The 27,281-nt window shown below is 45.1% G+C and overlaps 4 protein-coding genes across 8 annotated transcripts; 3 read left to right on the forward strand and 1 right to left on the reverse strand.

The window, feature by feature from the left end:
- Nucleotides 1–1,327: 1,327 nt before the first annotated feature.
- LOC100279141 (uncharacterized) lies at nt 1,328–1,965 on the forward strand. The gene has a single exon (NM_001152177.2). It carries the CDS (start codon nt 1,355–1,357, stop codon nt 1,706–1,708), a length of 354 nt encoding a protein of 117 aa, NP_001145649.2. The 5' UTR covers nt 1,328–1,354; the 3' UTR covers nt 1,709–1,965.
- Nucleotides 1,966–5,819: 3,854 nt separating this feature from the next.
- Nucleotides 5,820–6,833, forward strand: LOC111591188 (uncharacterized). The gene has a single exon (XM_023302132.1). It carries the CDS (start codon nt 6,225–6,227, stop codon nt 6,615–6,617), a length of 393 nt encoding a protein of 130 aa, XP_023157900.1. The 5' UTR covers nt 5,820–6,224; the 3' UTR covers nt 6,618–6,833.
- Nucleotides 6,834–12,948: 6,115 nt separating this feature from the next.
- Nucleotides 12,949–13,710, reverse strand: LOC100283113 (auxin-inducible protein). The gene has a single exon (NM_001156015.2). It carries the CDS (start codon nt 13,443–13,445, stop codon nt 13,101–13,103), a length of 345 nt encoding a protein of 114 aa, NP_001149487.2. The 5' UTR covers nt 13,446–13,710; the 3' UTR covers nt 12,949–13,100.
- An 8,305-nt stretch (nt 13,711–22,015) lies between these two features.
- Nucleotides 22,016–26,708, forward strand: LOC100280516 (serine/threonine-protein kinase RIO2). Of its 5 annotated transcripts, XM_020549699.3 has the most exons (15): nt 22,017–22,261; nt 22,334–22,396; nt 23,455–23,553; nt 23,660–23,706; nt 24,100–24,170; nt 24,272–24,385; nt 24,473–24,648; nt 24,746–24,834; nt 24,915–25,032; nt 25,298–25,371; nt 25,441–25,488; nt 25,572–25,737; nt 25,840–25,896; nt 26,045–26,116; nt 26,190–26,708. In XM_020549699.3, exons 3-15 carry the CDS (start codon nt 23,470–23,472, stop codon nt 26,499–26,501), a joined length of 1,428 nt encoding a protein of 475 aa, XP_020405288.1. In that variant the 5' UTR covers nt 22,017–22,261; nt 22,334–22,396; nt 23,455–23,469; the 3' UTR covers nt 26,502–26,708. The 5 variants fall into 5 exon arrangements, with proteins under 5 accessions (XP_023157652.1, XP_020405288.1, NP_001394733.1 ...); XM_023301884.2 differs by lacking the exon at nt 23,660–23,706 and having other exon boundaries at nt 22,016–22,261; nt 26,190–26,614; NM_001407804.1 differs by lacking the exon at nt 22,334–22,396 and having other exon boundaries at nt 22,061–22,261.
- The last annotated feature ends 573 nt before the right edge of the window (nt 26,709–27,281 follow it).

Genomic DNA, 27,281 nt, shown 5'->3' on the forward strand with positions numbered 1-27,281 from the left:
TGGTGTGGTGTCTAACTCGATCCCTCAAATAAAAAACAGACACGTTGTAACTAAACTATTTAGCTATTTTACTCCCTCTTAATGAAAAAAAACGTGTCAACGGACACATTCTCGCCAAAAAAAACATATGTTAATTTGGTGCTGACATTCAAGAAAGAAGCTAGAAATAACTAAAAAGGGCAATGCGCGTTACATGATATAATCGAGATAAATTCACATTTTACAAAAAAAACACACACACACACATGGAGTTAAGCCGTCTCACCGTATGCCATATTTGCCGGCGCAGAAACATTTTGTTGTCGTGGCGGCAAGCCTACGGCAGAAACATGCCGTCCGTCGGGCTCGGTCGACACCGGCAGCACGTCGGCTGCAATTCCAATCTCCCATATGGGACGACGAGGCAGGCAGAGAGGCAGCCTAGGCGTTTCAGTTTCAACGCCGATGCTCTCTACCGTACTGACAAACCACTAGAAACTCTCTTCTCTCTATTCGAGAGATGCGGGAAGACTTGAGGATTATTAGCATATGTTAAACGCTTATTAAAATCGTGCGGCCGTTGCATTGCACGTCATCCGCAGCACAGCTAGCATCCCGATCTTTCATGCACCTGCACAGAAACAGAGCTGCCCGCGTCGTGCATTTTTTTTTCTGGTATATATAAGCGGAACCGAAAAACATGTTGGGTCGTTAGGTGTTCACGTTGTCAGCAGATTGCGTCCGTTGCGTTGTTCAGATCACCCGGCCATTGAGACCGGGAACTTTAGAATGAACCAGAGGCGAGGCGAGGCGATGATTGAGCTGCTCAGCCGGCCGGGGAGATAGATGCTTGTCAAACTTGCCTAGCAACGTCATATTGGCTGGTGCGAATCTGGCGGACACGCCTGCCTCAAATGTAATGTACCCGTATTAAAGCCTCTAGAAAAGAAAGAAAAAAAACCTGATCACCCCGTTTGAGCTGACTTGTCGACACTATCCGATCTATCTACCGCGCATCAAGACTGACTTAAGAAGCAACAAGACACAGACTCGTTTTCAGCCAGCAGCTTCAGAGAGCTACATTTACCTTGCACTAGCGGTCGAGAACGCTGTCAGGCTCATGCACAAGCAACCGGAGCAAAAAACGCAAACGGCACAGCAGGAGGCGATCCACCACCACACGCAATAAACGAGACACAGCCGCCGGCCGGGTCAAGCGACGTCTCTGAACCCCGTGTGCGGAGGGAGGCTGAGAGCGACGGAAACGCGTAGAAAAACCAGCGCATGTTGGGCACCCCCGCGGGCCGCGCCCGCCTATAAAAACGAGAGCGAGAGCCCGTTCCTCCCTACAGGCTACAGCGGAAAAAAAAACAAAATGGAGGGGCTCATCCCGTTCATCTACAAGGCCATCAAGGAGCGGCGGGCCCGGAGCTACAGCTACTACTACTCGCGGTGCAACTCCACCGGCTCGTCGCGCGGCCGGCTCGGGGCCCGCGTGGAGGACAGCTCGTGGGACCTGCAGCAGAAGCAGTGGGAGTCCGCCGCCGGTGGCAAGGCGCCGGCGGGGGCGGCGGCGGAGCGGGAGATTGCGCAGGCGCACCGCCGCCACCGCTCCCTCGACGAGCTGGCGGGGGAGGTGGGCGCCTCGCCCGGGTGGCGCCGCCGCCACCCGGGCGCGCCGCTCAGGGCCCGCAGCGTCAGGATCTTCTCCTGCATCGGCGGCGTGTGATGTGCGGATGCACCGGCCGCGTGGCCTGCACGGAACTGGATGGCGGAGGGTTTGTTTGGACGCGTCGTGCTCGTGCTCGTCGAGCATGCGCGCAGGGGGTGGTTTGCTCGTGTTTTTTTTTTTTTTTTTTTGCTTCGATCCGAGGTGGGCAGCGAAGGAGTAGTAATTCTGCAGTGGATGTAAATCCTGCTAATGTAATCCAACAAAAAGTGTACATATTCATGTGGATTTGTGAACATGCAAATTATATTTGCAAATCATGGTTTGCATTGCATGCCCCCTGCTTCTGCTTCCGAGACGGTGCAGGAGACTGTCAAATAAACCAAGTCTCCAGCTGCAGAAAATTCGAAACGAACATCGTGTTTGTAGTCAGAGGCGGCACGTAACGAGTTAACGTTCTAATGTATGCTTAGCGGGCGTAACTAGATGGAATTTAAATTTGGGATATTTAAATTCATATCTTTAGTTTTGTCATGTTCCTCGTTTTTATCCTTAGTTATACTTTTTGCTCAGTTTTGTTCTTCTCTTCTATAGCACTACAAAAGTAGAACACTGTTTAAAAAACAGTGAAGTTGGTATCCTGACGAAGGTGATAGGGTTAATCGTAAACGTGTTACTGCGTTGGAACATGATCGTTTTGTAAAGATAAATTTTATTATTATTAGAAAAAACATCTTCAACAAATTATGTAAATGCATCTTCAATTTTAGCACCTCTTCTTTCCTACACATTCGCTCTCTATTTCTGGATAGCATGTTTTACTTATCATACAACACGTTCTAAATTTAAAGAGTATGTTGGACAATTCTACTTTTTTGTGAAATCTATTTTAGAGAGTAGCTACATCAATAGATTTGTCTATTCTTTTTGGCTCATCTTTTGGAGTTGCTCTTAGCATTAGGAATCCCACAGCCACGGGCCACCGTTCGCTATCTCCAACCATTGACATTTCACTCATACCAATTTGGATACACCAATTCCTCACGGGTGTATAGCTATTATCTATAGTCTAATCCACGTGGATTTAGTATTGAAAACAGACGGGTAAAATCTCATCCTAACCTGTACCGTTTTTTACATTTGATCCGACTGTTTCCGTATTTACGAAAAATATGAAAACGAGAGAGGGTTTATTCTGTCTATTTTTGCGGGATCCCGTTTTATCTGGATTGAACTTGTATTTATTCCGTATTTGATAAATATAGGACAAGCCTAATATGCATTAGTATATAAACTAAAGCCTTGTTTCTTTAGGTGACAAATTATAGCACAAGTGGTCGTTGTTACCATAGGCTCTTTTTTATGATAAGTGGTCTAAAGTCGTAAACAACATCGGATGTAGCTATATATACACTATTAGCAACAAAACAACAATAGAATGGTGTTTCTCTATATCTATTTGTTTTATGTTATTGTCCTGTCAATCAATCACGGGTCAAACATCAATATCATTTCTATTTATATTAAATTATGAGTTTCTGATAGTATTTCCGTTTCCGTTCATTTTCGCAATTCCGTTAATCCCGCTCTCGTTTCCGTTCCCGACTATTCCGGACCTGATCCCCGTTTCCGATGATAAAATACGGATACGAAAACAGGAGAGTGGTTTTTCCGTCCGTTTTCATCGAGACTCTAACTGAGTTGGTTAGATGTCTCTAGTAGCACTAATCATGTCTTGGGGTTAAAAAAAGACTAATAGCTGGTCACGGGACAGGCTGAACCTATATATAGGGTAGATCCTCGTGTATGGGTTACGAGGCCCAAAGCACGGGTAAAGATTTACCATGACCTTCCTAGACGGGCTCAATAGAATTTTTACTACGAGAAATTTTAGAGTAGAAACGACCAAATGGATTTGTTTGGCTCTTGCTAGATTAATAATATACTTTACTAAAAAAATGTTTATTGCACTGGTCCACATGGATCATGTGTTATTGTCCGTCATCGACATTTCACTTTCGGCCAATTTGGATACACCCATTCCTCACGGGTGTATAGCTATTAGCTATAGTCTAATCCACGTGGATTTAGGAGGGACTGGGGTGGATAGCCCTCAAGTGAACCGGTTCTCAAAAGTTCAAGACATTATAAGTTTGTTTAGACGTGGAACTGGTTTGATCCTTGAAAAGACACTCTGGTGTTCAGTTCAAGATTGAAGGTATTTGCCGAGCTGAGTGACAGACGGGGGGGGGGGGGATTGGACAAAGGATGGACTGTGAGTCGAAAATTTAAACACTATTGCTGTTTCACAAGATGTGCGTCGCTTACTGGCCCAGACGACAGTGCGGGGGCTGTGGGCTGGGCTTAATTTGCACGGACACGACATTTCGCTGTGGCACAAGGCTTCGCTTCAGGCTTGACCTCGAACTGAAGGCATGGGCACTTGGAGTTGGGCACCCGCGGCCGGAGCTGACAAATCTGTAGGATGGAGCAAAACAAACTGGTGGAAGTGGAACGCAACTCGCAAGGAGCAGCAACAGCAAGGACGGCGCGCGCGTGACAACTGACAGCACCAGCACCGCAGCGAACCGACTCTTGTGGCGGCAGTGGCCACGTACGGTACGGCCCATAGCCACAGGGCCAAGGACCCCGCAGGGAGACGAACGCGGTGGGTTCGTGCGTGCGTGCTCTCTGCCGGCGATGGGCAAACTTGCCGGCTGGACTCGCCCGACACTGGCAGCTACTCGCCGCGGCCACGACGAGGGCCGCCCCCCGCTCCCCCGCGGCCCCGCCCGCCCCCACGGTGGAGAATCTCCACGGGCGAGCCACAGGACGGTGGTCGTGGCCGGGCCCAACCGCGCGCACGTACCGTCCCGATCCCGCGGCCGAGAGACCTGCCGTCCGAGCCGCACCGGCCGTGTCGCCCGGACGTCTGTCTCAGCGTTGGCGCCCGCATTCATTTGCACCAGCAGGCATCGCCGGTGGTGTTACCGTTCATAGCCTCGTCAGCGCGCGGCACAGGGGCGGGGCGGGGCGGGGTGGGCCGGCCGGAGGGGAGGAGGAGCCGAAGCGCCCGGCACAAGACAGGGAAGGAAGGCAAGCAGAAGCAGCGCGGCCCTGTGATCGCACGGTATGTGTGGCGCCCACCGAGCCTGACAGGACCAGGCGTCACCTGTCGAGGATCCCACGCATCCCGAGGCGTATCTCACGGCCAATTAAAAACCCACCGCGACGGTCGATGCCGCGCAGCCTGAAAAGGCAACAGCTCCGGCTTCCGTCACCATTCAGCCATTCATGCCGCTTCCAGCTTTCCACCAACCGGAGCAACCGAGCCAGTGACGAGCGACGAGCTGAGGACGGAGCTCTAGCTGCACACATCCCGCTGTCAAGCATTATTTGAATGCGAGAATTTTTTTATCTATATTTATTTTTTTATTGTTGTAAAATTACATGTTTTTAATTTTTCTATAGGATGGACGTTAGACTGTGTGTCCATTAGTTCACTAATATGAACATTCAAAACCCTGTTTTTTGCACTGTAAACTACACTGTTTTCAGAGTAAAGTTTGAATATACGGTATGAGAATAGGCTGCTTAAGATAGCCTTAGGCCGGTTCGAGTTTTATAGCATATAGTTAGGGTTGCAGCTCAGCTTGACTCGGCTCGACTTGGTGTGGCTCGCCTACTCAACGAGATGTAGAAAGAGGCTCGGCTCAGCTTGCGAGCTGCACCTGAAAAACAATATTGCATTATATAGTGAATTAATAGTCTATAAACATAATACAATACTACAAGTAATTTAGATTATAATTGTCATATATACATCATTAAAGACGAAGAAACGAGTCAGATATCTATAAAACTATCTAATATTCATCGTTTTTGTGTAGATTGATTAATTTTGTGCAGCTCGACAGATAGAGCGGCTTGGTTCGTTGCCCCCAACGAGTTCGAAAATCTGGCTCGACTCGGCTTGCCTCGCTCGAGACTCGCGAGCCGCTCCTCTACAAACTGTGAGTCGGTTCGTCGAGATCCCTTCCCTCCTTAGAATCGTAGAGTTAGCACATGATATATGGTAGCATCCAGTAGAAACCGCATTAAAACTGACCTTATAAAATTCCATCTTATTTTTACTCCTGTACGAACAGGTTAATTGATTGTGCTCCTAAAACTGCGCCGCTGCGCGTACCATGTTGTACGGCAGGACACTTGGAACGACCGGTGGTCATGGCCTGATGGACACACGACCCGTAGCAGGGGTGGCCGTGCAGGGGGGAAGGGAAAGCTTTTCACCGTAGGGCCAAACCCTAGCCCTTTTACGCCAAAAGCTCGAGACGCTGCCACTGCACTGCACTGCACCTGGCCCTGCCCCGCAAATGTTACCGCAAGGAGCGAACTGAGGCGTCTTTTTTCCTTCTCTCTCGCGGTCTCTCGCCAGAGGAAAGGGATCCACAACACCCAGCTCCATCCATTCCACGCACGAGGACTCTCTTTCTAGAGTGAGTGACGAGCTCCTCCCCTCCTGGCCTCCCTTAAACCCTAGAGAGCTAGCTGTCATCTAGCTAGCCCGTGGGCAATGTCGTCAACGCTGACGCCCCCGGCGCCGCCGGCGCTCCTGGTGCCGGTGGCGTACGCCGCCGTAGGCGCGCCCGTGGAAGCGGCAGGGAGAGGGTCGTCGTCGTACGGCCCGGTGATCGCGATGCTGGCCGTCGTGGCCGTGCTGGCGGCCGCCGCGGTGGCCGTGGGGCGGCTCTGCTTCGGGCGCCGGGCGCACGGCGGCGCCCGCGACCTGGAGGCCTGGGTGGAGCGCACCTGCGGGCCCTGCGTCGGCGCCACCGTGCTCGCCCAGGCAACGGACGAGGGCGGAGGCGGCGCCGTCGCTGGCGCTGGCGCTGGGGCCGCGGCGGCGACGGAGCCCGGCGGCGCGCCCGAGGGGACGGACGACGGAGACGGAGCGAGGAGACAGTAGTACCAGTAGAGCGTGGCGTGCTGATTGACAACTGGCCTTGTAAATTGTCTCCTCCCCGGACCATGAAACGTGCATGCCCTGCGATCGTTGGTGTCGGGAAGTTTTGGAATAGCCTGTGTACGCCTCTGTTTGGAAGCGATGGATGCTGGTGGTGGTGGCGCTGTTTGAATTTGGCGTGCACAAGCACAACGGAGTGGATTTGATGTTTTGGTTTTACTACTCGCTCGCTAGTCATATACATTGCCTGCCTGCCTGCCTCATTGACATTGAAGAGTCGTCACATATTGTTGCTGGACGCGTTTTCCTTTTCCCTTTGCTCGCGTTCGTTCCCGCGCGTTTATTTGCCTCCAGCCACCATCAGTTCAGTTCCGGTTCCACTGTCGTCAGCCACTGCATGCCCACTGGGCACTGGCGTTGGCAGCGGTAGTAGTAGACTAGTACTGTAGTAGATGAGGTGTTGCGCTTCGCTGTGGTTCGTACGCGGTGGCACGAGCGCGCAGGGAAAGAGGGAGAAAGAGAGAGAGGGATGGAGGGCGCCCGCCCCGGCGCTTCTGTTTGGCATCTCGGGTTGAGTGGCCACTGGCCAGCCAGCCATCAGCCATGGCCCATGGGTGACAGCAGCCCAGCTGCTGGGCAGAGCGCCACATGAGACGAGGTCAGAGGGCACAGCGTTGACTGTCCTGGATGGCACGGAACGAGAATCAGAATCGGCGCAAAGACAAAGGAGTCTGCTTCGACGTCTCTAGCTTCCAGATGACTCGTTTTACGATTCCCATGCCATGGTCTGAGAACGAACTTGGGATTAGGACTTTTGGAAAGGGTGGGTGCTGCTGCTGCAGCTGAAAGGCGAACAGTTGAAGTGGTTTCGCTCGCATCCCTCCAAGTCCAAGAGTCCAACCGCAGAAGAGGCTACATTTGACGCAGTTCAAATGGTTTGCGATTGCAGTATTGCACCACCAACACTGGAGAAATTGAATGGAGGCTGGTCCCAGTCCGATCCGGAGAGTACCGTTGTCCCTCTTACCTTTTTGAGTGGCAAGATCGATTTATTCTAAGGCTTGTTCGGTTAAAGTTGGATTGATGAGGTTTAGAAGGGATTCTCCATTAATCCACTTCAAACCGAACAAAGCCCCTAGCGAGTAGCGAGCGTTGTAATATGATACAAAAATATGTAAGACAATTTCATGCAAAGACATAACATACACTAGGTTACTAGCGCCTCAATCGAAAGTTTATAATAAACGGCCTGTCATTGTTTGTTCAACAGGCACACACATAGACTGAATATAGCATGGCAAACACAGCAAGCCATCGTATGTAGTGAGCATAAGCTTCTTGACGTAACAGAATACTCGATCATGTCTTGCTGCCTCATATATCTTTTCTACCCCGTTTTCGAATATTTGTTGTCCGCTAATTTATTTTTAAATTAAAACAGAACAAATACAAAATAACGGAGGGAGTATGTCATATATACACTCTAAAGCAGGAAAAGTTTTGGTACCACAGGTCAGGTCGTATGGAGCGGCAGTGCTAAGTTTGTGAAGGGAGTAACAAATTTGGGGATGCTGTGCACCGTAAGAGCATCTCCAACAACGTGACATATAAAAATGCCCTATAATTTAAAAATAAGTATATTTTATAGAATTTAGGGCACCAACAAAACACCTCGCTTCAACAGTAAAGCCTCAAATCTAGATTATAGGGCAGCCCACTACGGTGTAGTATATTTGAGTCACTTGAGAGGGTGCCCTATAATTTTTTGACAAAAATTTATGAAATAAGGCACTGTCGGAGTAGTTTATCCTGTGTAGAGCCTCATATTTCAATTTGAGGCACTAGTTTGAGTCATTGTTGGAGATGCTCTAAACAAGATAAATAGAAATGGTAAGAAGCGTAGGAACTTAAGTAGCAGCAAAAGCAAGAGGGAGTCAAACAGAAGCGGACCAGACAACGGGAAAAAGACAGAGTTGTGGTTCCTCGAGCAAAGAGTGAGCAGCAAAACATATAAGCAAAAAAAAGATAGAAGATACTCCCTGTGTTTTAAATTATAATTCGTTTTATACTAAACATACATATATAAATATTCATTACTTAACTTATAAATATGGTTTGTATATATATGTCTATATTCATCAGCAATCATTCAAATGGATGGAAAAAAGGACTAGATGCCAGTGGGAGTATAATTTGCTGAGAGTTGAAACATAGTCGCTCACTGCAGTTACCTAGACTACTGACCTCAGTTGGATAGCAGCAGCTACTATCAGTGAAAATGCATCTAACGTGCAGCTAAGATATATGTAACAGGAACATTGTTAAGGAATGTGTATGATTTTGTATGATCGTTTTTTTGTGCTCGTACATGAAGAATATATAGATTAGATCAATTGTTTTCCTTTTTTCTTTCCTCCTACCATGTTGTTGATCTGCAGCCTTGACTAGATGGTCCGCAACCACGCTACAGGAGCGGCTTCTTTCTTGCATGCTTCCGGACGGTCTATGCCTAGGGTTCGGACGGTCCACGATGTGTAGGGTCTTCTTCTCCGCAAAAACTTGAATCTCACCTCCCGAGAGGGACCCCATTGGAGGAGGTGAGATCCAAGGTTATCTTGGGGTCGGCAGACCACCCAAGATGCCTCTAATCGATGTAGAGCCGAATAGAGATGAAGATTTGATGTAGAGAAAGGCTAAACTAGGGCTAGACTATGGCTAGATTACTCCTACTCCTAAGGAATGGAAAGAACAATGCAGATAAGGTAAATTTAATAAATAGATTTAATTGGATCGTTGTGGGGTTCAATCAGTCGTACCCCTTCATCTATATAAATGGGGTCTGGACTCGTTACAAGTCGGCTCGTAAACAAATTCCCAAAGAAATAAAGAACTCTAAATGATTTTGTTCACGCGCGGACCGTCCACGCAGCCACCGCGGACCAGTGCTCAACACATGCATTTTAGATTTTTTACAAGTCATGTATTGAGGATTATTCTCATTTATATTAACATAGAACCATGATCTTTGAGGGACATCAAGTTTTACCCATTCTCATATGGTAACCAGAGTCGAGTTCACTAGCTATTTGTTCTTTGGTCGCTTCAAATTTCTCTGCGTTGTCAGTTGCCTCCTTAATTGCATATCTGGTCACCGAGAAACTGGCGAAGAACAACCATGCACTATGGAAAATGTAGGTCCTCTTTGCACTCCACGTTGTGCAGGTGGCGCACCTCCTTGATCCAACAACACTAATGTCGGTTGAGACCTTAGTGGATAAGGTCTATGACAAGACGATCTAGCAGGTTTAGAACACGGAGCATAAATGTTGTATCATGAAGTACTAGCATGTTCTCAACTTTTTTGTTGGTGTCACTATCATGTGAGATCCTCATGTACATATCGTCAAAGTCGACTACACAGGGTGCCTAGACCATGATCAAAAGCATGTTCGCCTCATAGTCGCGTGCGTATGCCATCAACAAGTGGATGGTGTTGGCCACCGCATAGAAGAGCACATTGAATGTAACTGAATTCTTCAGCCACATGAAGCCTCTAGTAGATGATATTGCCTTCGTCGAAAAGGAGCTCGATAATGAAAAACTTGCTTTCTACATCCTCGCGGTCCTCAACGCCGAATTCAACCCAATAGTTTATACTATGGTCGCATGAGTGGAGCTTATATCGAGCAAGAATGTGAATTATTCTACAAGACTGACGTGAGTGTGACCTATATCCTTTGAAGTCTATCCTAAATAAAAGATTCATTGGCACCTCCACACTTTGGTGCCACAGTGGCATAATCGTCTTAGTAATCTATCTTTGCATTTAATACATTCTTAGCAAATAAAATAAGCCTTTTTTGTTCATGAGAAAAATAGAGTCTATTTATGACGCTCGCGAGGAAGAAAAAAACCACCATCTTCCATATCCTAGATCCTGAAGCTTATATGAGCTAATACTAAATATACCTCCATGTACCTTTGATAGGCTCTACTTTTCTATATAATAAATTTGTACCCCTCGTAGTGAATAAAAAAATAAGATGAGAGATCCTTCATTATTGTTTCTTGTCCCTTATGTACTTGTGTGAAGCTGCTGTGAGAGGTTATTACATATTTGACGAGTGATGCATAAAGAGTTGAGAGCGACTACTAAAGTTATGCCCACTAGATCGTGTATATGGTCGTGTAAAACACTATTTTGTATTGTGAACTTTACTGTTTACAGAGTAGAATTTAAAACGAGAGATATAGATGAGTAAGTGGCTGGATATAGCGCAGCAGCGGTAACTGAGAGGTGCTGGACCCACAAGCCTGCAGTTAAAGAGCAGTCATATAAGCTGTAAGGCCCATGGAGGATGGTGTTAGATCGGGGCCGGCCCGTGACGCGCGATTCGGATGCATGGACCAGCAGTGTTGGGTCAGGGCGACGTCAGGAATGCAGCAGGGCCCGGGGCCGGCATCCAGCCACATATATGTGCCAGCCTCTTCTTCGGCGTTTCTCTTGTGTGCCCAAATGACGTGCGATACTACTGCGACTTGCCACCCCATTGCCTTGCCTGGCTTTTAGCAAATGCACCGGTTGCATGCCTTCCGGTTGGTGCTCGGGAAAACATGAGCTCCATGTGTGTCCTCCAGGCCCGGGCACGCGCAGGCGCCGGCATTGCAGGCACGTGGTGTTTGCCCGATCGGGACCAAAGGCGTGCGTAGCCGGCATGTGGACCTGTCTTTCTTGTACACCACATAGCAGCAACATTCATTCAACTATCACGTGGATTGCTGGTCCTAATCAGAATCCGGATCTCTCCGCTATCCAGATGCATGTACACACTATGCATGCAGATTCATTTTTTTAATGAGCTATATATGGGGCGCTTTTGCATAATTGCATGTTACACGATGGCACATTTTCAGCATCTTGCATTCTTACTCGACCCCTGTGTTCCAATAAAAAATGCAGTTCTTATTTTCTAAGGAGTAAAAAAATTGAAAGTTTAACCAAATTTGTGCTAAAAATACAAATAGTTATGGCACCAAATAAGAATCACTAGATTGGTCGTAAAGTATATTTTATAATAAATATACTCGAATATATAAATATCAACATCTTTTTTCTATAAATCTAGTCAAGTTTAAGAAAAGTAAAAAAAAAAACTGGATGTACAGAAGTTAAATGTTTCTCTTTTTTTGTCCAATTACTTTTTATAATAAATATATTTAAAGATATAAACTATTTTTTTAAACCAAAAGCAAGTGGATGCGGAGATTTTTTTTGTGAGTTTTGTACTAGTGAGGAAAAAAATCAGGTCTAGGTGTAACGCAACTACATTTTTTTTTTGGCTTTTGGTTTCTGCAGAAGCAAAAGCAGGTTAACATGTAGTAGAACAAATAGACCTTGGACGACAGACGTAGGTAGCATGTGCATGTCACGGGATGTATGTACTCCTGTGGAAGCACTAGGCGTGCGTGAGTAGCGATGAGCTGATGACGACCAACTACACGGTTTTGGGGGGGGGGGAGGAGAAAAACGAGGTTCTCTCGGGCTAGGAAGTCCTAAGATACATCTGTACCGAGCACAGAACAGATCTTTGGGGTTGTGTCGCGATCATAAGATTTGAGATTTCGTTCGGCCCGTCTAGGCGCTAGGCGTCTACTACTATCTTCTTTCTAGTACTACTGGATACGGTAAGCGCGTGCCGCGGACGGGGACGCTTTCATGCCGATCGGTCGCCAGGCCCAGGACGTAGGAGGTTGGACCATGCGTCCGACGCAGCGCAACGATCTGGTTGCGTGCGCCGCCACACCAGCCGGGAAGCTTCGCTGCTGTTCGGTTGGTGAGGTACACGTCATCCGTCAGCAGACCACGAATGCTAGCTGCTGCACACGTCCTGTCTCGTGGGACCTGATCGTTTATTAGACGGCTTTTATATCGATTCGGCGGGCGGCAGCACCACGTCGTCGTTTCATTTGCTCTCTATCGTCCATGTGACGCAGGTGCGGCTTTTATTCCCGCCGGCGCTGCTCCAGAATCGCAGCGTACGGGCCGGGCCGGAGAGGCACGCCGGCCGTGAGCAAAACGTGAGACGCGTGCGTGCACGGAAAGCTGTGTTTTGGGTTGGGGTGCGGTGGTGTGGCCGGACGAGGAAATTCTACGGCCTGATGAGGGAGGTGTTTTAAAGATTCTTTCTAGTGGAGGAGGAGGAGGAGGATACGGTAAAAAGCGACTTTCTATGTAATGTGAAATATCAGATTCTCTCTTCTCAAAGGAGGATACTATGTTCGAGCAGGAAACAACATGCGTACCTCCTGCATTTGGCATGGGAACCCAACTAACCAAGTTCCATGATCGTTACAATCCAGCCGATCTGAACAGTTTACAGCAAAATACATCCTGAATCAACCAAAACAGCAACTAAATCCGACTCATTCTAGACATCATTTCTATGTACGGCGGCGGCGGCGGCGGCCTAAACCCTCTCCGCCTCGTCAGCGGGACGAGCCGGAGCCGACGACGACGAGGTGGCTGTGCGCGTCGAGCGGCACGAAGGCGAGCGCGAGGAGCACGGCCAGCAGGCCCACGGGCACCAGCAGCAGCAGGAACGGCGGCGGCGAGAGCGGCGGCAGCACGAGCGGGAGGAACGCCAGCGACACGGCCACGAACACGAACGCCAGCAGCAGCTCCGCGGTGAAGTAGCCCGCGGGCGGCGGCGGCACCGTTCCCTGCGGCCGCCGCCCGCGGTGCTGCTTCTGCTGCTCGACGGCGCCGTGCATTGCTGCGCCCCTGCGGTGGGGATCGCCTGGTCTCCTCCTCGCCGGCGGCCTCCGGTCCATGGATGATGCTGCCTTTTTTTTGGACACGGGATCGAGATGAGCCTCAGAGGCAGAGCTACCGCCCGCAAAGCTCGTTCGGGATTTCGGACAGCCAGCTGATGATCCCTCCGATCGTCGGCAGCTGAAGGGAGACCAGCAGATAGATTAGCTACTACTAGTCCATGAATAAAGAAGGGAAGGGCTGCCGAAGAACGGGGAGCGCGGGTAATATACAAGCTGGGCGGCTGCTCGGTTCGTTGAACCAACGACGCGGAGCCGAGGCAGCAGGGCATGCGCATTCAGCAGCACATTTTGACCTGAGTTGTACTGCCTGCATGCGGTCCGCGGAACCTCGTATTCCATGAACCCGTCAGACGGTCGTGGCCGTACGGCGGCTTGCGTGTGTATGACAGGACACAGGGAGATGGCCATGTTGCTGGGCTTGGGGACGGGGTCACGATTCACGAGGATCTTCGGCCGGCGCATGCAGGTGCGCTGTATGTGGGCGGTGCAGACGTGCGGCGCGCCGGCAGGGGGGCATGGACTGCATGCGTTTCAGGAACTGTGGCGGGGGTGTGGGATGCCGGTGCGTGCTCGTTGGTCGCCTTTTGGCTTGCTCCAGAGTCCAGAGTACAGACCAACCTAACGTGCCGCAAGCCGACCCGGCCGACACGTTCGGCGTCGGGCGGCTGCCTGCTGCAGGTTCAGTGTTCGTCCCCGCTGGATGAGGACAACATACGTGCTGCCGTCGCCGTATGTATGCACGTCCGGATCGTGTCCCTTTCTACTTATGGATGCTTGCGTATGCAAACTGTTGAATAATTAGATATAATCCAGATTACATTCCGAATATAAATCATGATCAACAATAAATAGTCTAATCTAGCAAGTTATTTAACAGTATAATTATAAAAATACACACACCTCTACCATAATAGATTGGATTGAAGTAGATTGGATTGAAGCACGAGATCAAATCAGATGACGCGTATTAATCAGACATATCGGTAGATGACGCGGGTGGAAGAAGCAGGGTTGACGACGTTGAACGCAAGCAGACGTGTGAAGACGCTCCTAAAAACCTTATTCGTTCTCTCCCCGTGCAGGATCTCGAAGGCGACATGTTTCAGAGACCTACTCTCCCGATCTCAAATGCCCATCTATAGTTTTGTCATTGTTCATTATTGTTTAATATACTAGTGTTTGAGTAGAGACTATTAAATTAAATTTCCGCCTATAATTCGAAGCTACACCAACCCACAACATGCCAATGGACTATGCCTTGTAAGTTTTGTGTGAATGAGTTTCGCTCAAAGCTATAACCAGTACTTTGCTACCATTAGTTCCCTTGTCGTGTGGAGCATATACATAGTACTCCAATGTCTCTTCATAAGTTCATTAGAGATACACATAAACTGCGATGTTAGACAATCGAGCTCATATATGTATATAATTTTAAGAATATTCTATTGGACAACATCTTCTTTACTAATAAAAGCCAACATAACATATTAAGGAACCGTGGATGATTGAGGTTTTGAATAAGATGGCCTTTACGTTTTAGATTTTATTTTATTTTTCCAATTTTAACTCTTTTCTTACGTCGCGGTGGAAAAATATGGTTGCTCATAATTCCGGAGAAACCGGTAATTAGACGTACACAATAAGATTAACGTATCGGCTCAGAAAAGGAATCTGCTTCCATTCATTTTTTTTCTTCCCAACATCCAGACCTAGGACTGAAAACGAAAATTTCCAATTTTCGGGAAATTTTTTTCGAACTTTTACCGATTTTTAGGCTAAAACGGAAACGGTAACTGAAAAAACAGAAACGAAAAAGATAAAAAAAACCTTCCGATCGTTTACGATGAATAATGTATTAATCTGGTATGTTACCGTATTTTGGCACCGGTAATTACCTATAATAAGCCCATTCACCGTCTCACCGAGTACCCAACAGCGCAAGAAGTTGTAGAGTATCCGTCTCCCTTCCCATAAGGACGACAAAAGAAACACACGAGACACAGGATATAGGGTTGGGCCTCTGACCTCTTTCTCATCTCTGTATTATGAAGAGGTGTATAGATTCCTTCTATAAAAATGTGAGACCCCTAAGGGGCAAAGTCGGTATTTGGCCACATAACCCTAATTAGGGTTACTTAACGCACCCCTTGAGCGAATACCGCGACCAACACATGCCCCTTTGTTACTCCCAAAAACCCAGTGGGAAAAATATGGAGAAAGAGTACATGGTGACACAAATTGCATTTGCACTTTGTTGTCTCATTAAAAACCTTATGTGAGAAACTTCAGAAAAACTCACCAAGGAAAAAGAGTACAAAAACTGTCATCAGGACAAATTTCGATCTTCTCGATCAAGATTCCATCAAATCTTCTACAAGGGCTAAATTTAGAAATGTGCTCCCCCTGATCCTTGCAAAATCGTATCAATATGGCACAACATCTTCTTCTGGAAGTATACGCACATAGAGATTTAGCAAACGGATTGCATATCCTTGCAAATATTATTTCAGAAACTTCACCTCAACTCACTTCTAGGATACACGAGGTAAGTGCACGTATCAACGTAAATAAGCCCCTTTGATTGGTGGTGTTCGATCCACTGGATCTACATATTTGATAGAAACTTCTATAAAGCTTCACGTATTGATCATCAAGTTGACGCCTTCAGGGCATAGAATATGACATTTATTGTCTTACGATTGTGATCAATATAAGCATTCGCTCCCCCTGACGATAACATCTGTCAAAGTCGTTATCCCTCATAACTCAAGCATATTCTTCAAGATATATGTCTCATTGTTCATCTAGAATAACGAAAATGGACGAGGTTGGGGTGCTATCATTTTCTATCTTACACCACAATTTATACATAGTTGTGCAAAGCAAGTAACATGCCCTTCTATAGGACTTAGGGGATAATATAGTTGCAGTAGTACATATTCTAAATATGACACATCGCTCTAGGCGTTCATCCATTGCAACATCTATGATGGTGTAACAAAAGTCCATCAAAGATCACAATCCATCGGAGATTTTTCATCGATCAAATACATCGTTATAGTTTGTCATTCTGGCACAATGGGGATATTTTGTCAGTAACACCTAAACCTTATAGGTTTCTGCCATCAGGGCTTTAGAGGATACCGTAATTCCACATCAAGTGGAAAATACCATGAGTAAAACACGTGGAATGCACATGTGCTTATTCGGTGAACTTCAAATCCTTTGGTACCTCATATTATTCCTTTCCGGGTCTGTATGGGTCTTTAACTCTTTACTGGGGTTATCAAAATTTGGTGTTGAACACAGACTTTGTTTCCTCTTGGAAGGTTCCAATTGGGAACTATAATCTCAACTAGGAGATATTCCCTCTACACCAGAGAGTGGTCATTCACCAGGAATGTATTATCCGGTATGAGATTTATATGTTGCATATTTATAAATCAAAGATATGAATCCCTATAGGATCTCATGATGGATCTTCATAATCATATTAACTGCATATTTTATTTTCTGCCATTTGCGAGATATATAACATAGCGGAACAATGTTTATTCAACACATATGTGGGTTGGGTCTCTCACAAGACCACTTGAACCATCACATTCACCACACATTATTTCAATAGTGCCCATAAATGTCCGAACTTCAAGCTCGCGACTTTCATTTTACGATTACTGGTTCAGCCTCGATTGCATTTATCATTGACCCGATAAGAGAGCTTCAAGCACTCATGCTTAGGACTTTATTTTGGATCCCTTTACAATATATAGAGGCAAGATAGGTGTCGACATATTTGTCTCTCACATTTAATAATGATCTTTTTCATTTCCCAAAAATAAAAGATTCATTGTTCCGTATTCCTAGCACAATGATATTACACACATTGCTAGGAATTTCATCATCAAGATAAACCTCTTTGTGAGGCAAATCACCATCAGGGTGAGTTCATCGGAGGATAATTATTACAAACCACGTGAATATGCAATCAGAACATATGCTTTGACTAAGGCCAATGGATCATATTCACAGGCGTCCCCGAGAATAGATCAAATGCCAATAAGTCAAATGTGGATATGATATTAATCCCGGTTATATACACATCTACATCAGGTAGAAGCATTCAAACCAATATGGTTACTCCTCAACGATTTCTAGCAAACTCCATATACACAGGAGCACACACCGAACGACAGGTTCAGTTTGGCTTTTGTGCGTTTAATAGAATATTAAGGCATTACATTATATGGGCATTCCTCCCCTTAATGCCGAGATGTTCTAAAAGCATACAAATAATATCCCAACCACAATCATCCAGTTGTGGCCAATGTATGCTATTGTGGTGATTTATTTGGGAAATCTTACGCACATTACATATAGGGGTTTTATGCAGTGAGCTTTGGACTTAGATTAATGTAGTAGCATGAATACTACATATTTGTCCTTCGACATGAAGGATTAGTCTCAACATTCAGCGAGACACACAACAACAAGTTGCTTCGTGGTTACATTTCTGCAAACTTATATTGTTATTATTACCAAATACACAGTCAATCATTAAGATTTAGACTGATATGCGCAACACTATTTTATCCATAAGGGTCCTTCAGGGGCTCATGCATACCATTCGTTGTTTGGAGCGAGTAGTTGACTTCAGATCAACAAGTAAAATGACCATTAGGGTCTAGCGCTCACAAGGACATTCACTGGTTGCATTGTGCTTTAAAGCACATAGGAGAATATGTGTGTAGATAATGGTGGTAAAGTGCACGACATGAGGCCAATGCTGCCAAGCAGATTGCCCATGGTTTACCCAATTACTCATACCAGTCTAAAATTGGGTATCAATTTATGCAACATTTTTGGTATTATAATTTTGAGAGAGAACTTATAACAGTAGTCAAATATTTGTGATCTAAGCTACCAATGGGGCAAACTTTTCTCCTCATATTATATACCAATTTGTTCTATCTAGCATTATTTCGATCTCTTCATTGTTCAGCAAAAAGATATGCTTTAGAATAGAACATACAAGGCCAAGAATTTGTTTTATCTGGGAAAACCCACCTGATTGCTAAGACTAAGCAAATGGTGATAACAGCTTGGCAAGAGCGAAAAAAGACCAATATCCGTCTGGGACCAGTTTTCAACAACAGATAGTGTTGCTCTCATATGAAGGAGTCATCCGGTCTCCATAAGATCTTCATAGTTCTATCACAAATTACCATCACTACCACTCAGGTGGTCAAGATTTATGGCCCTTTCGGAGGCAAGGACTAATCACATATTAATGAACAATTTGGCTCCAAGCTCTATGGTGACATGGGATTTTAAGGCTATTTTCTACTCTTCTTACTTCTGGTAGATCAGAGATAGATTATGGTAAGCATATCAAAGGGTGGAATCAAATGTAGTTTTGCTACATAAACCCCAATTTTATTTCCATTCAGTACTGACCTTTACCATTTGGCTTACTGTATACCATACGAGTCAAAGGACTGTCCCAAGTCAATTCAATGACTATAAGTATTTACGATTCTGAGAGATGTATGCAACACAAGCATAGAGGTCCTATATAGGACGATTAAAGTGGTTCGACGGGAACACACAATGGTTTTTCACACAAACATTGTGAAAAATTTCTCAGAATTACCTTCGATGTACTCGCAACTTCGTGTTGCTAAGGTACCAGTCATTTATCTTAAAGTTCGCTTCATGTCATTCAACAACAAATAGCAACGTGCCAACATCTGGTTGAGCAATATATAACTAAGATTTATAGCCTTTATTCATTTGGTAAAGTCTTTTGCTTACTAACAGAATCCCAAGTTGTGATGTCTTCTATGCTAAAAAGGCTTTCATGCATTATATTATATATCTTCAGGTTATTTCGGGTAAATCTTTATGCACGAGGAGAGAGTAGAGAATTAACTTATCTGTGTTTTATTGTATTTCAGTTTAATTCCCCAGATTTCCAGGCAATATAGAGCTTGATATAGTTGTTGTGGCCACTTAGCGATACATATATATAAATATATGATGCCACACAACAAAGTCAAATAAAATATAGAACCAAACAAAATTGTTTACGAAGGTTGCGCGACAATGTAATCTCAGGAGCTCAGATAATCCACCACATTCTACACGAGTACAAGCTCCAGCGTATCTGGTGTCAATGTATGTGCAACCATCAGAGCTACGACAACACAACAAACCTTAGTAATAAGCGCAACAGACACAATTGTGGCTCGGTAATCGGGATACACGATAAGTTCATGCAACATGCGCAACAAGCACAATTGTGGCTCGATGATCACGACAGACGGACAATGCCTACAGGGCATGCGAAAAATACGTGACTCGGCGGTGGCGGTCCGACTCAACGTGAGCGGTCCAATTAAGCGAGAGTGCAACACAACAATCACATGACGCAACCAAGTTCGTACGACACAAATACTGTATCATGTTGCCAGGGCGCAGCCAATGCTCAACCAATGCCAAAACTCATCCGATTAATAACGTAGCCTGATCGGCGCGTTCGAGTACCCACTATACAATTTAATCGCTCGGTGTGAGTCTGAAGCTCAACACAACACAAATATTTAGAGCGATTTGAATATGCACAATATAGTCTTCACACATTTTAATAATTTCTGCCAATTATCTACTACGAGAAATAAAGCAGAAAAATAATACTAGAATTAATACATGAGCATAAGCAGATCAGGTGCATAAAGACATTTTCTCATATTCAAGCATGCATTTTCTACTAATTATTTACAACAAGAAAATAATTGAGTAGAAATTATAACAAAAAAATGCTCCACATATGAATCATTAAGAAGAATTTGCTAGCCAACGGCCTAGAATGTTATAATTCTTCAAAATAATGGCTTTGTGACAAGAAAACAACAACACTGACCGGTTCTCTCTTTGTGGACTAAAGACGTATTTTCCACTTTATGGGCAAAGAATAATAATGTTGAACCAGCATGGAGAATCTGCACAATGCGGTAGGACTGGGCGTTCGGTTCTTCGGTTCGGTTCCTCGGTTCTTGTAGAAATTCGGTTCTTCAAAAACTAGAACCGAAATAGCAAGATAAAGAAACCAGAACCGACTAGTTCGGTTCTCGGTTCTTCGGTTCTAACCGAACTGTAACAACCACTCTAAAATTCTGAATAACGACAACTTTTGTAAGAAATTTCAGCAGCATCTCCCCACAAACAACCACAAGTGCACAATGACCATAATTTCATAGATAATACATGGATGATTAGAGGTTCAACATAAGTCGATAGAACAACATCCAAAGTTATAAACACATGTAACAAATTGAATCTGATACTTTTGGTTTTTTTTGGTTCTTTCGGTTCTTTGGAGTGCAGAACCAAAAATATCTCATTTATTTCGGTTCTCAAAAAACCAGAACCGAATTTCATAACGGTTCCTTCGGTTCAGTTAGTTCGGTTTCGGTTCTCGATTATTTCGGTTCAGTTCCTTGGTTCTTTTTGCCCAGGCCTACAATGCGGCACCATATGGATATATAGGGCCTAGCAGGGCGTCACATTGGTAGCATCCAGCGACCATACGACCCATGCAGGTCGCCACTAGCACTATTGCTGCCCCTGCCAACGCCATGAGCCCATGACCCGTATACGCCGCCAAGCAAATATCAGATGCCCACATGACCCGGTCTAGTCGCAATGCAGAGAGGTAGTAACAGCACGCGGACGACCCACTCGTTCCCCGTGCATATGGCGCCCACCTAACGTGTATCTCGGCATTGTTGTTGTAGGCGAATATGATGTAGCTGAGGATCTTGCCCACGTTTCGCGGCTCTACCTGCTTCTCCTCAAGAATGCCAGCCTCTCTGTTCCATCCATCCAGGCCACGACGACGTGCCGACGGCCAGCTACTGATCTTGTACTCCAACAGGACTATAGGAGAGACGAGGGAACGAAGGCATAGAGGAGAACGGAGCTACGAGGAGCAGGGATGGGCGGGGTCACGGCCTCACGGCGCCGCCAGCAGGGCGGTTCACGTGGCGCAGCGCGTGGACAACCAACTTTTTTCACTTCACCGCCAGCAAAAGATTGGAAACTAAATCGATGATCTAATCTAAAAACTACATACCATATTTTTTTGATTCAGCGTACGGAAACGAAGCCTGTCGCGTAAGACAGTTCGGCAAGATCGAAAAACCTGTCGACTTAACGAAGAGTTGATGAAGATCGGATTCGCAGCAACGTTGGGTAGAGCATGCTGATAATGTGTTGAGAACTATGTTACCACGGATCACCAGATCCGATCCCTTTCATCCCGTCAACAGTAGAGGCGCAAGAAGCTGTAGAGTACCCGTCTCCCTTTCCATAAGCACGACACAAGAAACACATGAGACACACGATATATGGTTGGGACTCTGGCCTATTTTTCATCTCTGTATTATGAAGGTGTGTACATATTCCTTATATAAAGATGTGAGACCCTCCACGGACAAAGTCGGTATTTGACCACGTAACCCTAATTAGGGTTACTTAACAGCCTCGTCGGCACTCGGCACTTTGATAGGTCCCCCATCCGCAGGTTGGCTTCGGCGACGCCCTTCGCCCTCCAGGACTCCAGGCCTTCACTCCACGCAACCTGTTCGCACCGGCCACAGCCGCCACCGGCCTTCGCCGCGAGCCCGCGACGACGCCCAGACTTGTTGCCTTACTACCACGGAGACGGAGGCACCACCGCATCAGGCAGGGACCGGACGACGACGCCCAGACCTATTTCAACCTGCCGGTCTCCCCAGGCCCCCAGCCCCCAGGTCAGTCCATCGCCTATTTCCCTACTCCTCCCAAGTCCTAATCAGTAATCACATTCAGTAAATCCTGTGCAGTGGTCACACGGTCACACCGTGAGGTGTTGGACTGTTGAACTGAGGTGGTCAGCCTGTGCAAGTGTGAGAACTGTTGAACTGAGGTGTCTTTTGTAGTTCTTTGTAATATGTCTAGTGGTTTGTGACATGATGTCAAGTGTCAACTGTCAAATACTTAAATCTATGTGTCCTCAGTCTACAGTTTGGAGTAAGCTCATAGCGTGCTCATCCATCCCCAGTCTACAGTTTGCTCATAGGTTACCTTGGCAACCGGATATCTTGTGATCAGTTTCAGTTACTTTTGAACTGAGCATGTACTTATTGTCACTTCCTGTTTCGGTCTGGGTTACTAGTTTCCCAGAACTTCAGATGCTCGCAGACGCTTGATTTCAATGTCTATTTTATGATGAGACATGATCATCTCTGAATCTGATTGCTTATTTGCTAATCCTTCTGTTGCTGAAACAAATGGCCAAATCTTACAATAGTAGTGATGGTCATGTTAATTTGTCACAATTAACCTTAGGAAAGTGCAGCAAAATATAAAAAGTATGGCAGGCTAAAGAAACTGGAGCCACTTTTTTTACCATATCTATGTGAAGTTTGTCTCATTTTTTACTTAGAGCCTAAAAGAACCTTGTCCTTACCAAAGTTTAACTTAGTTGCAGTTGGGATGAAAACGGGTATCCAAATTCTTAGGATAAATTTAATATTTTAAAATTAATATGTACGAAATTGGATGCTTAGATTTTCTTATGTTATCAAGCACATTATTATAAGTAAGAATAAAACTTTGCTAGTGTCATATTCTATGGTTTGATGTGTACTAGTCTGCGTACATGTGTTTATCGTTTAAAAATAATTGTTTTGGTAAATTTTTATCGTTATCGATGCACTTTTGATTGTATACTTTCGTTATCGATATTATTGAAATATGGATACCGTTTTCGTTTTCGACAATATCGTATCGTTTTCGTTTCCGTCAAAATAATTTGAAAGTGAAAGTGGTGGAGTCTTTTTCCGATCGTTTTCGACCGTTTTCAGCCTTACCCAAACCCTTATTTAAAGCTATATGGCTATTTGATGTTTGCTTACTTCGTATTTCTTGTAAAAACCATCGGTCGGTCCGCCCCTGGTAGCAGCAGCAGGAGGACACCATGAAGCTTGACGTGAATGCCCTTCGCTACCTCGCCAAGGACGACTTCCGTGTCCTCACCGCCGTCGAGATGGGCATGCGCAACGTAAGATCCCCAATGCCCTGCATCTCGACCTCGCATTTCGTTACACATCAAACCGCCGGTTTCCGCCACTTAATTTATTTTTTCTTTTGCTTTGGACTTGTCGCAGCATGAGATTGTTCCAGTAGAACTTATTGACAGGATTGCCAGATTGAAGTAAGATTTTGTTTTGTTCGCAGTCCTGCAATATGCCTGTGGTTGCTAGTTTTAGATGTTAACTGGTATTATGTTTTGCACCTTCTGTAGTATGCAATTTATTTAGTTCTGGTTTGCTATTCCATTGTGGTGCACAAAGTAGCATGCAATCTCCATATTTCCGCTTATCCTTTCAATAGGAAAAAACGAACATATGTTTTGTATAAACTTCAATATGCCGAAAACATAGTCTGAGAACAAGGAGGCTTCGGTGCAGCTAATGCTACACTTAGTGATGCTTATTGTTAGTCTAATAACCACTTAAACAATGGTGAGATGAAACTATTGTTTGCTGAGTCGAAAGAATGTGTACTCCATCCCAGTGGAATATGTTCTTACGCTTTATGAATTTAGGCATGGAGGCACATACAAAGTGCTGAGGAATCTTTTGAGGAACAAGCTGGTGCATCATGGTGCCACTAAATGTGAGTGTTGACAGTTAATCATGATTATAGAATTTTGGGTTGCTAGCGCAGAAGCACTTAGCTCCAAGTCTTTATTGCTTTATCGGTTCCGTTCCTTACAGACGATGGATATCGGCTCACCTATCTGGGATATGACTTCCTTGCCATCAAGACTTTGGTTAATCGAGGAGTTTTTGCTTCAGTTGGCCGCCAGATTGGTGTTGGAAAGGAGTCAGGTATGTTGTGTTCATAGTGCTTGTTCTTTCTTTTAGTAACGTGGCAAGGGTACATTAGGTTGTTTCTAATATCTTTGTGATATGCAGATATATTTGAGGTAGCCACAGACGATGGTACAGTACTTGCCATGAAGCTTCATAGGTTGGGCAGGACATCTTTTAGAGCTGTGAAATCTAAGCGTGACTATCTAAGGCACCGAAGGAGCTTTAATTGGCTGTATCTCTCACGACTCGCAGCCTTGAAGGAATTTGCCTTTATGAAGGTATTTTTTCCTCATTCTCTCTTTTAAGTATATCTGAGCTATGTGCTCTTTTAATTTTCCTTTTTGTTTGATTATCCTTGACTGCCTATATCACCAGGCTTTAGGAGATCATGGTTTCCCTGTTCCAACTGCTGTGGATTGCAACCGGCATTGTGTGATCATGTCACTTGTGCAGGGATATCCTCTGTAAGCATATACCTGTCAACTGCAGATTCATATTAGTTTTTGTCAAGCAGATTCTGATAAAAGTTGATTATGCTATGTAGTGTTCAAGTGAAAAAGTTACAAAATCCGGATGATGTTTTTGACTCAATTCTTGGTCTTATCGTTCGTTTGGCTGAGCATGGACTCATACACTGTGACTTTAATGAGTTCAATATCATGGTACCTTTTTTCTTTTTCTTTTCCTTGTTTGTGTTAATTTATATGTTTTAAACCCTTCGTATAAGTAAAATTTATCTGGATAAGATACTATGGAACATGTCTTTTTTGTGTCAAACACATGAACTAGATCCATCTGTTTGAATAATTTCCAGGTGCAGCTTGCCAGCACTTAATTTTGTGATGTAGTAAAACAATTCAACTACATATTGTAATATTTTTCATATGTCTGTGTATAATCAAACTCTTTGATGCCAATGTCATGCAGATTGACGATGATGAAAAAATTACAGTGATTGACTTTCCGCAGATGGTGTCTGTTTCTCACCGTAATGCCCAAATGTATGAAGCTTCTCAGCCAACTAATGTGAAAGTGTCTTGCATTTAAAAAAATGAATTTCACTTTTGCAGGTTTTTTGACCGAGACATTGAATGCATCTACAAGTTCTTTAACAAAAGGTTATAAGATATGCAAGAAAGCTTCAAATGAGCCTAATTCGGTAGGCTTGTTTTCTTATTGTGATTTCTTTTCTTTCTGTTAGGTTCAATCTGAGGTCAGTGAAAAATGAAGAACAAGCTGGATCTGAAAATGATGATGAAGGGAACAGCAGACCTTCCTTTTTGTCCGTGGAAAAGGGTGCTGGTTCCTTGGACAAGGAACTAGCTGCCAGTGGATTTACCAGGAAAGAGAAAGTGGATATGGATAAGGTAGGTCAGATGTTCCTGCAAATTTGTTACTCATGCATACATTTATAGGTTGTTTTCCGGCTTAGTTCTCAGGTACCGTTTTTTTGGCAAACTTTCTTACAGTACATCGAGGAAGTTGTTGAAGGGCATGATTCCAGCTCAGATGATGATAATGATGAGGTTGGTGATGCTGTGCCTTTGGTTTCCTTGAAGATAGCTGCCTAGCAAGTTAGTTTGAACATGTGCAGACTGTACCAGTGATCAGGTCGTCGGGCCAGTCTCTGGTTAGGGGTCACTGTTATTGAAGTGTATTTTGGTTGTCTTTCAGGACAGTTCCGATGAGCCTGATTGTGATCTTACCCCAAGTGATTCAGACGCGCCTGGAACTTTTTCTGAAGAGGTTAGTTGTCTTCCCATCAGAATGAACAAACAACTTCTGATGGCATTTTCTTACATCTTTTTTCACCACACAGCATGGAACAAGTTGTAGCGGCGAGAACAGATTGGAAATTCCTCCCTCGGATGGCAATGGAGTGGTTATGGCACCGCTCGAATCTGGGATCAAGACGTTTTCCATGGAAGATGATGATAACGATGATGGCTCGTCAGAGGATGCTGATGAAGAAGAAGATGCTGAGCTCACGAAACAATTGAACAAGCAAAGGAGAAAAGCAATCGCAGCTGCCCATGGGCGGAGAAGACCAACGTCATCCAGGAACGCCTACAAGGACAAGGGTAAGGGCACCATGAACTCCAAGATGCAGAGGCAGGCGTGCAACTGGTGATGGTTGAGTGCCTCTTGCGGCAGTAAATAGATTAGGCGCAGGGTTTTGTGTGGTTGTATAACCGTGGGACCCTTTACTAGAATCAACTCCGGCTTTATATTTTTACTAGGTGAGTAATCGTGCGTCGCAACGAGAACACATAATATTACGAGAACTTATATATAAAATGTCGCAACGAAAACATATAATATTATGAGAACTTATATACAAAATGTGTGTTATACTGTTATGAAAAAAGATTTCATAACTCATTTGTGATTCTGGCAATACATAAATTTATTATTTTAATCTATTCGTTTCACCACTACATTGTAACCATCATTAGCATGCAGACTTCAATATTTGCCATGATTTGCATGGTCTCGTCGTTGGAGAGCATGTTGTACACCTGTCGCCGTCAGTTATTAGGCACACACCACCATACGCACTTGCATAAACAAAAAGGCAAGTGCGTGTGTTTGTGAAGAGAATTAAAGACAGTCTGTCACAAAAACTATCCCGACGGTGGCGAGGATGACGAACTGGTCATTGTTGTCGGTCCTCCTCTTCGTCACCTTCGGCGTCGAGATGACGCCACAGTCCTTGATATAGTAGTCGTCCAACGCGCGCGACATGATGAGTCATAACGACTCTTTGCTGGCCTGCCAGACAAAGAGCAATATGGGCTCATAAGCGAGGTAGTACGCGACCGTTGCACTGCCAGATGCGCTACTCCCCTGCATATATCATGTTCGAGACACTCACACAACATCAGCAATGGCTGTCGTACCAGCACACAAG

The sequence above is a fragment of the Zea mays genome, chromosome 3 (assembly GCF_902167145.1).
Source record: "Zea mays cultivar B73 chromosome 3, Zm-B73-REFERENCE-NAM-5.0, whole genome shotgun sequence".
NCBI classification, from domain to species: domain Eukaryota; kingdom Viridiplantae; phylum Streptophyta; class Magnoliopsida; order Poales; family Poaceae; genus Zea; species Zea mays.

Coding starts and splice junctions, on each gene's coding strand:
- LOC100283113 (NM_001156015.2), bottom strand. CDS start 13,445: ATGGACCGGAGGCCGCCGGCGAGGAGGAGACCAGGCGATCCCCACCGC.
- LOC100280516 (XM_020549699.3), top strand. CDS start 23,470: ATGAAGCTTGACGTGAATGCCCTTCGCTACCTCGCCAAGGACGACTTC. Junction 23,554..23,659: donor TCGAGATGGGCATGCGCAAC/GTAAGATCCCCA, acceptor GACTTGTCGCAG/CATGAGATTGTTCCAGTAGA. Junction 26,117..26,189: donor CTGGAACTTTTTCTGAAGAG/GTTAGTTGTCTT, acceptor TTCACCACACAG/CATGGAACAAGTTGTAGCGG.
- LOC111591188 (XM_023302132.1), top strand. CDS start 6,225: ATGTCGTCAACGCTGACGCCCCCGGCGCCGCCGGCGCTCCTGGTGCCG.
- LOC100279141 (NM_001152177.2), top strand. CDS start 1,355: ATGGAGGGGCTCATCCCGTTCATCTACAAGGCCATCAAGGAGCGGCGG.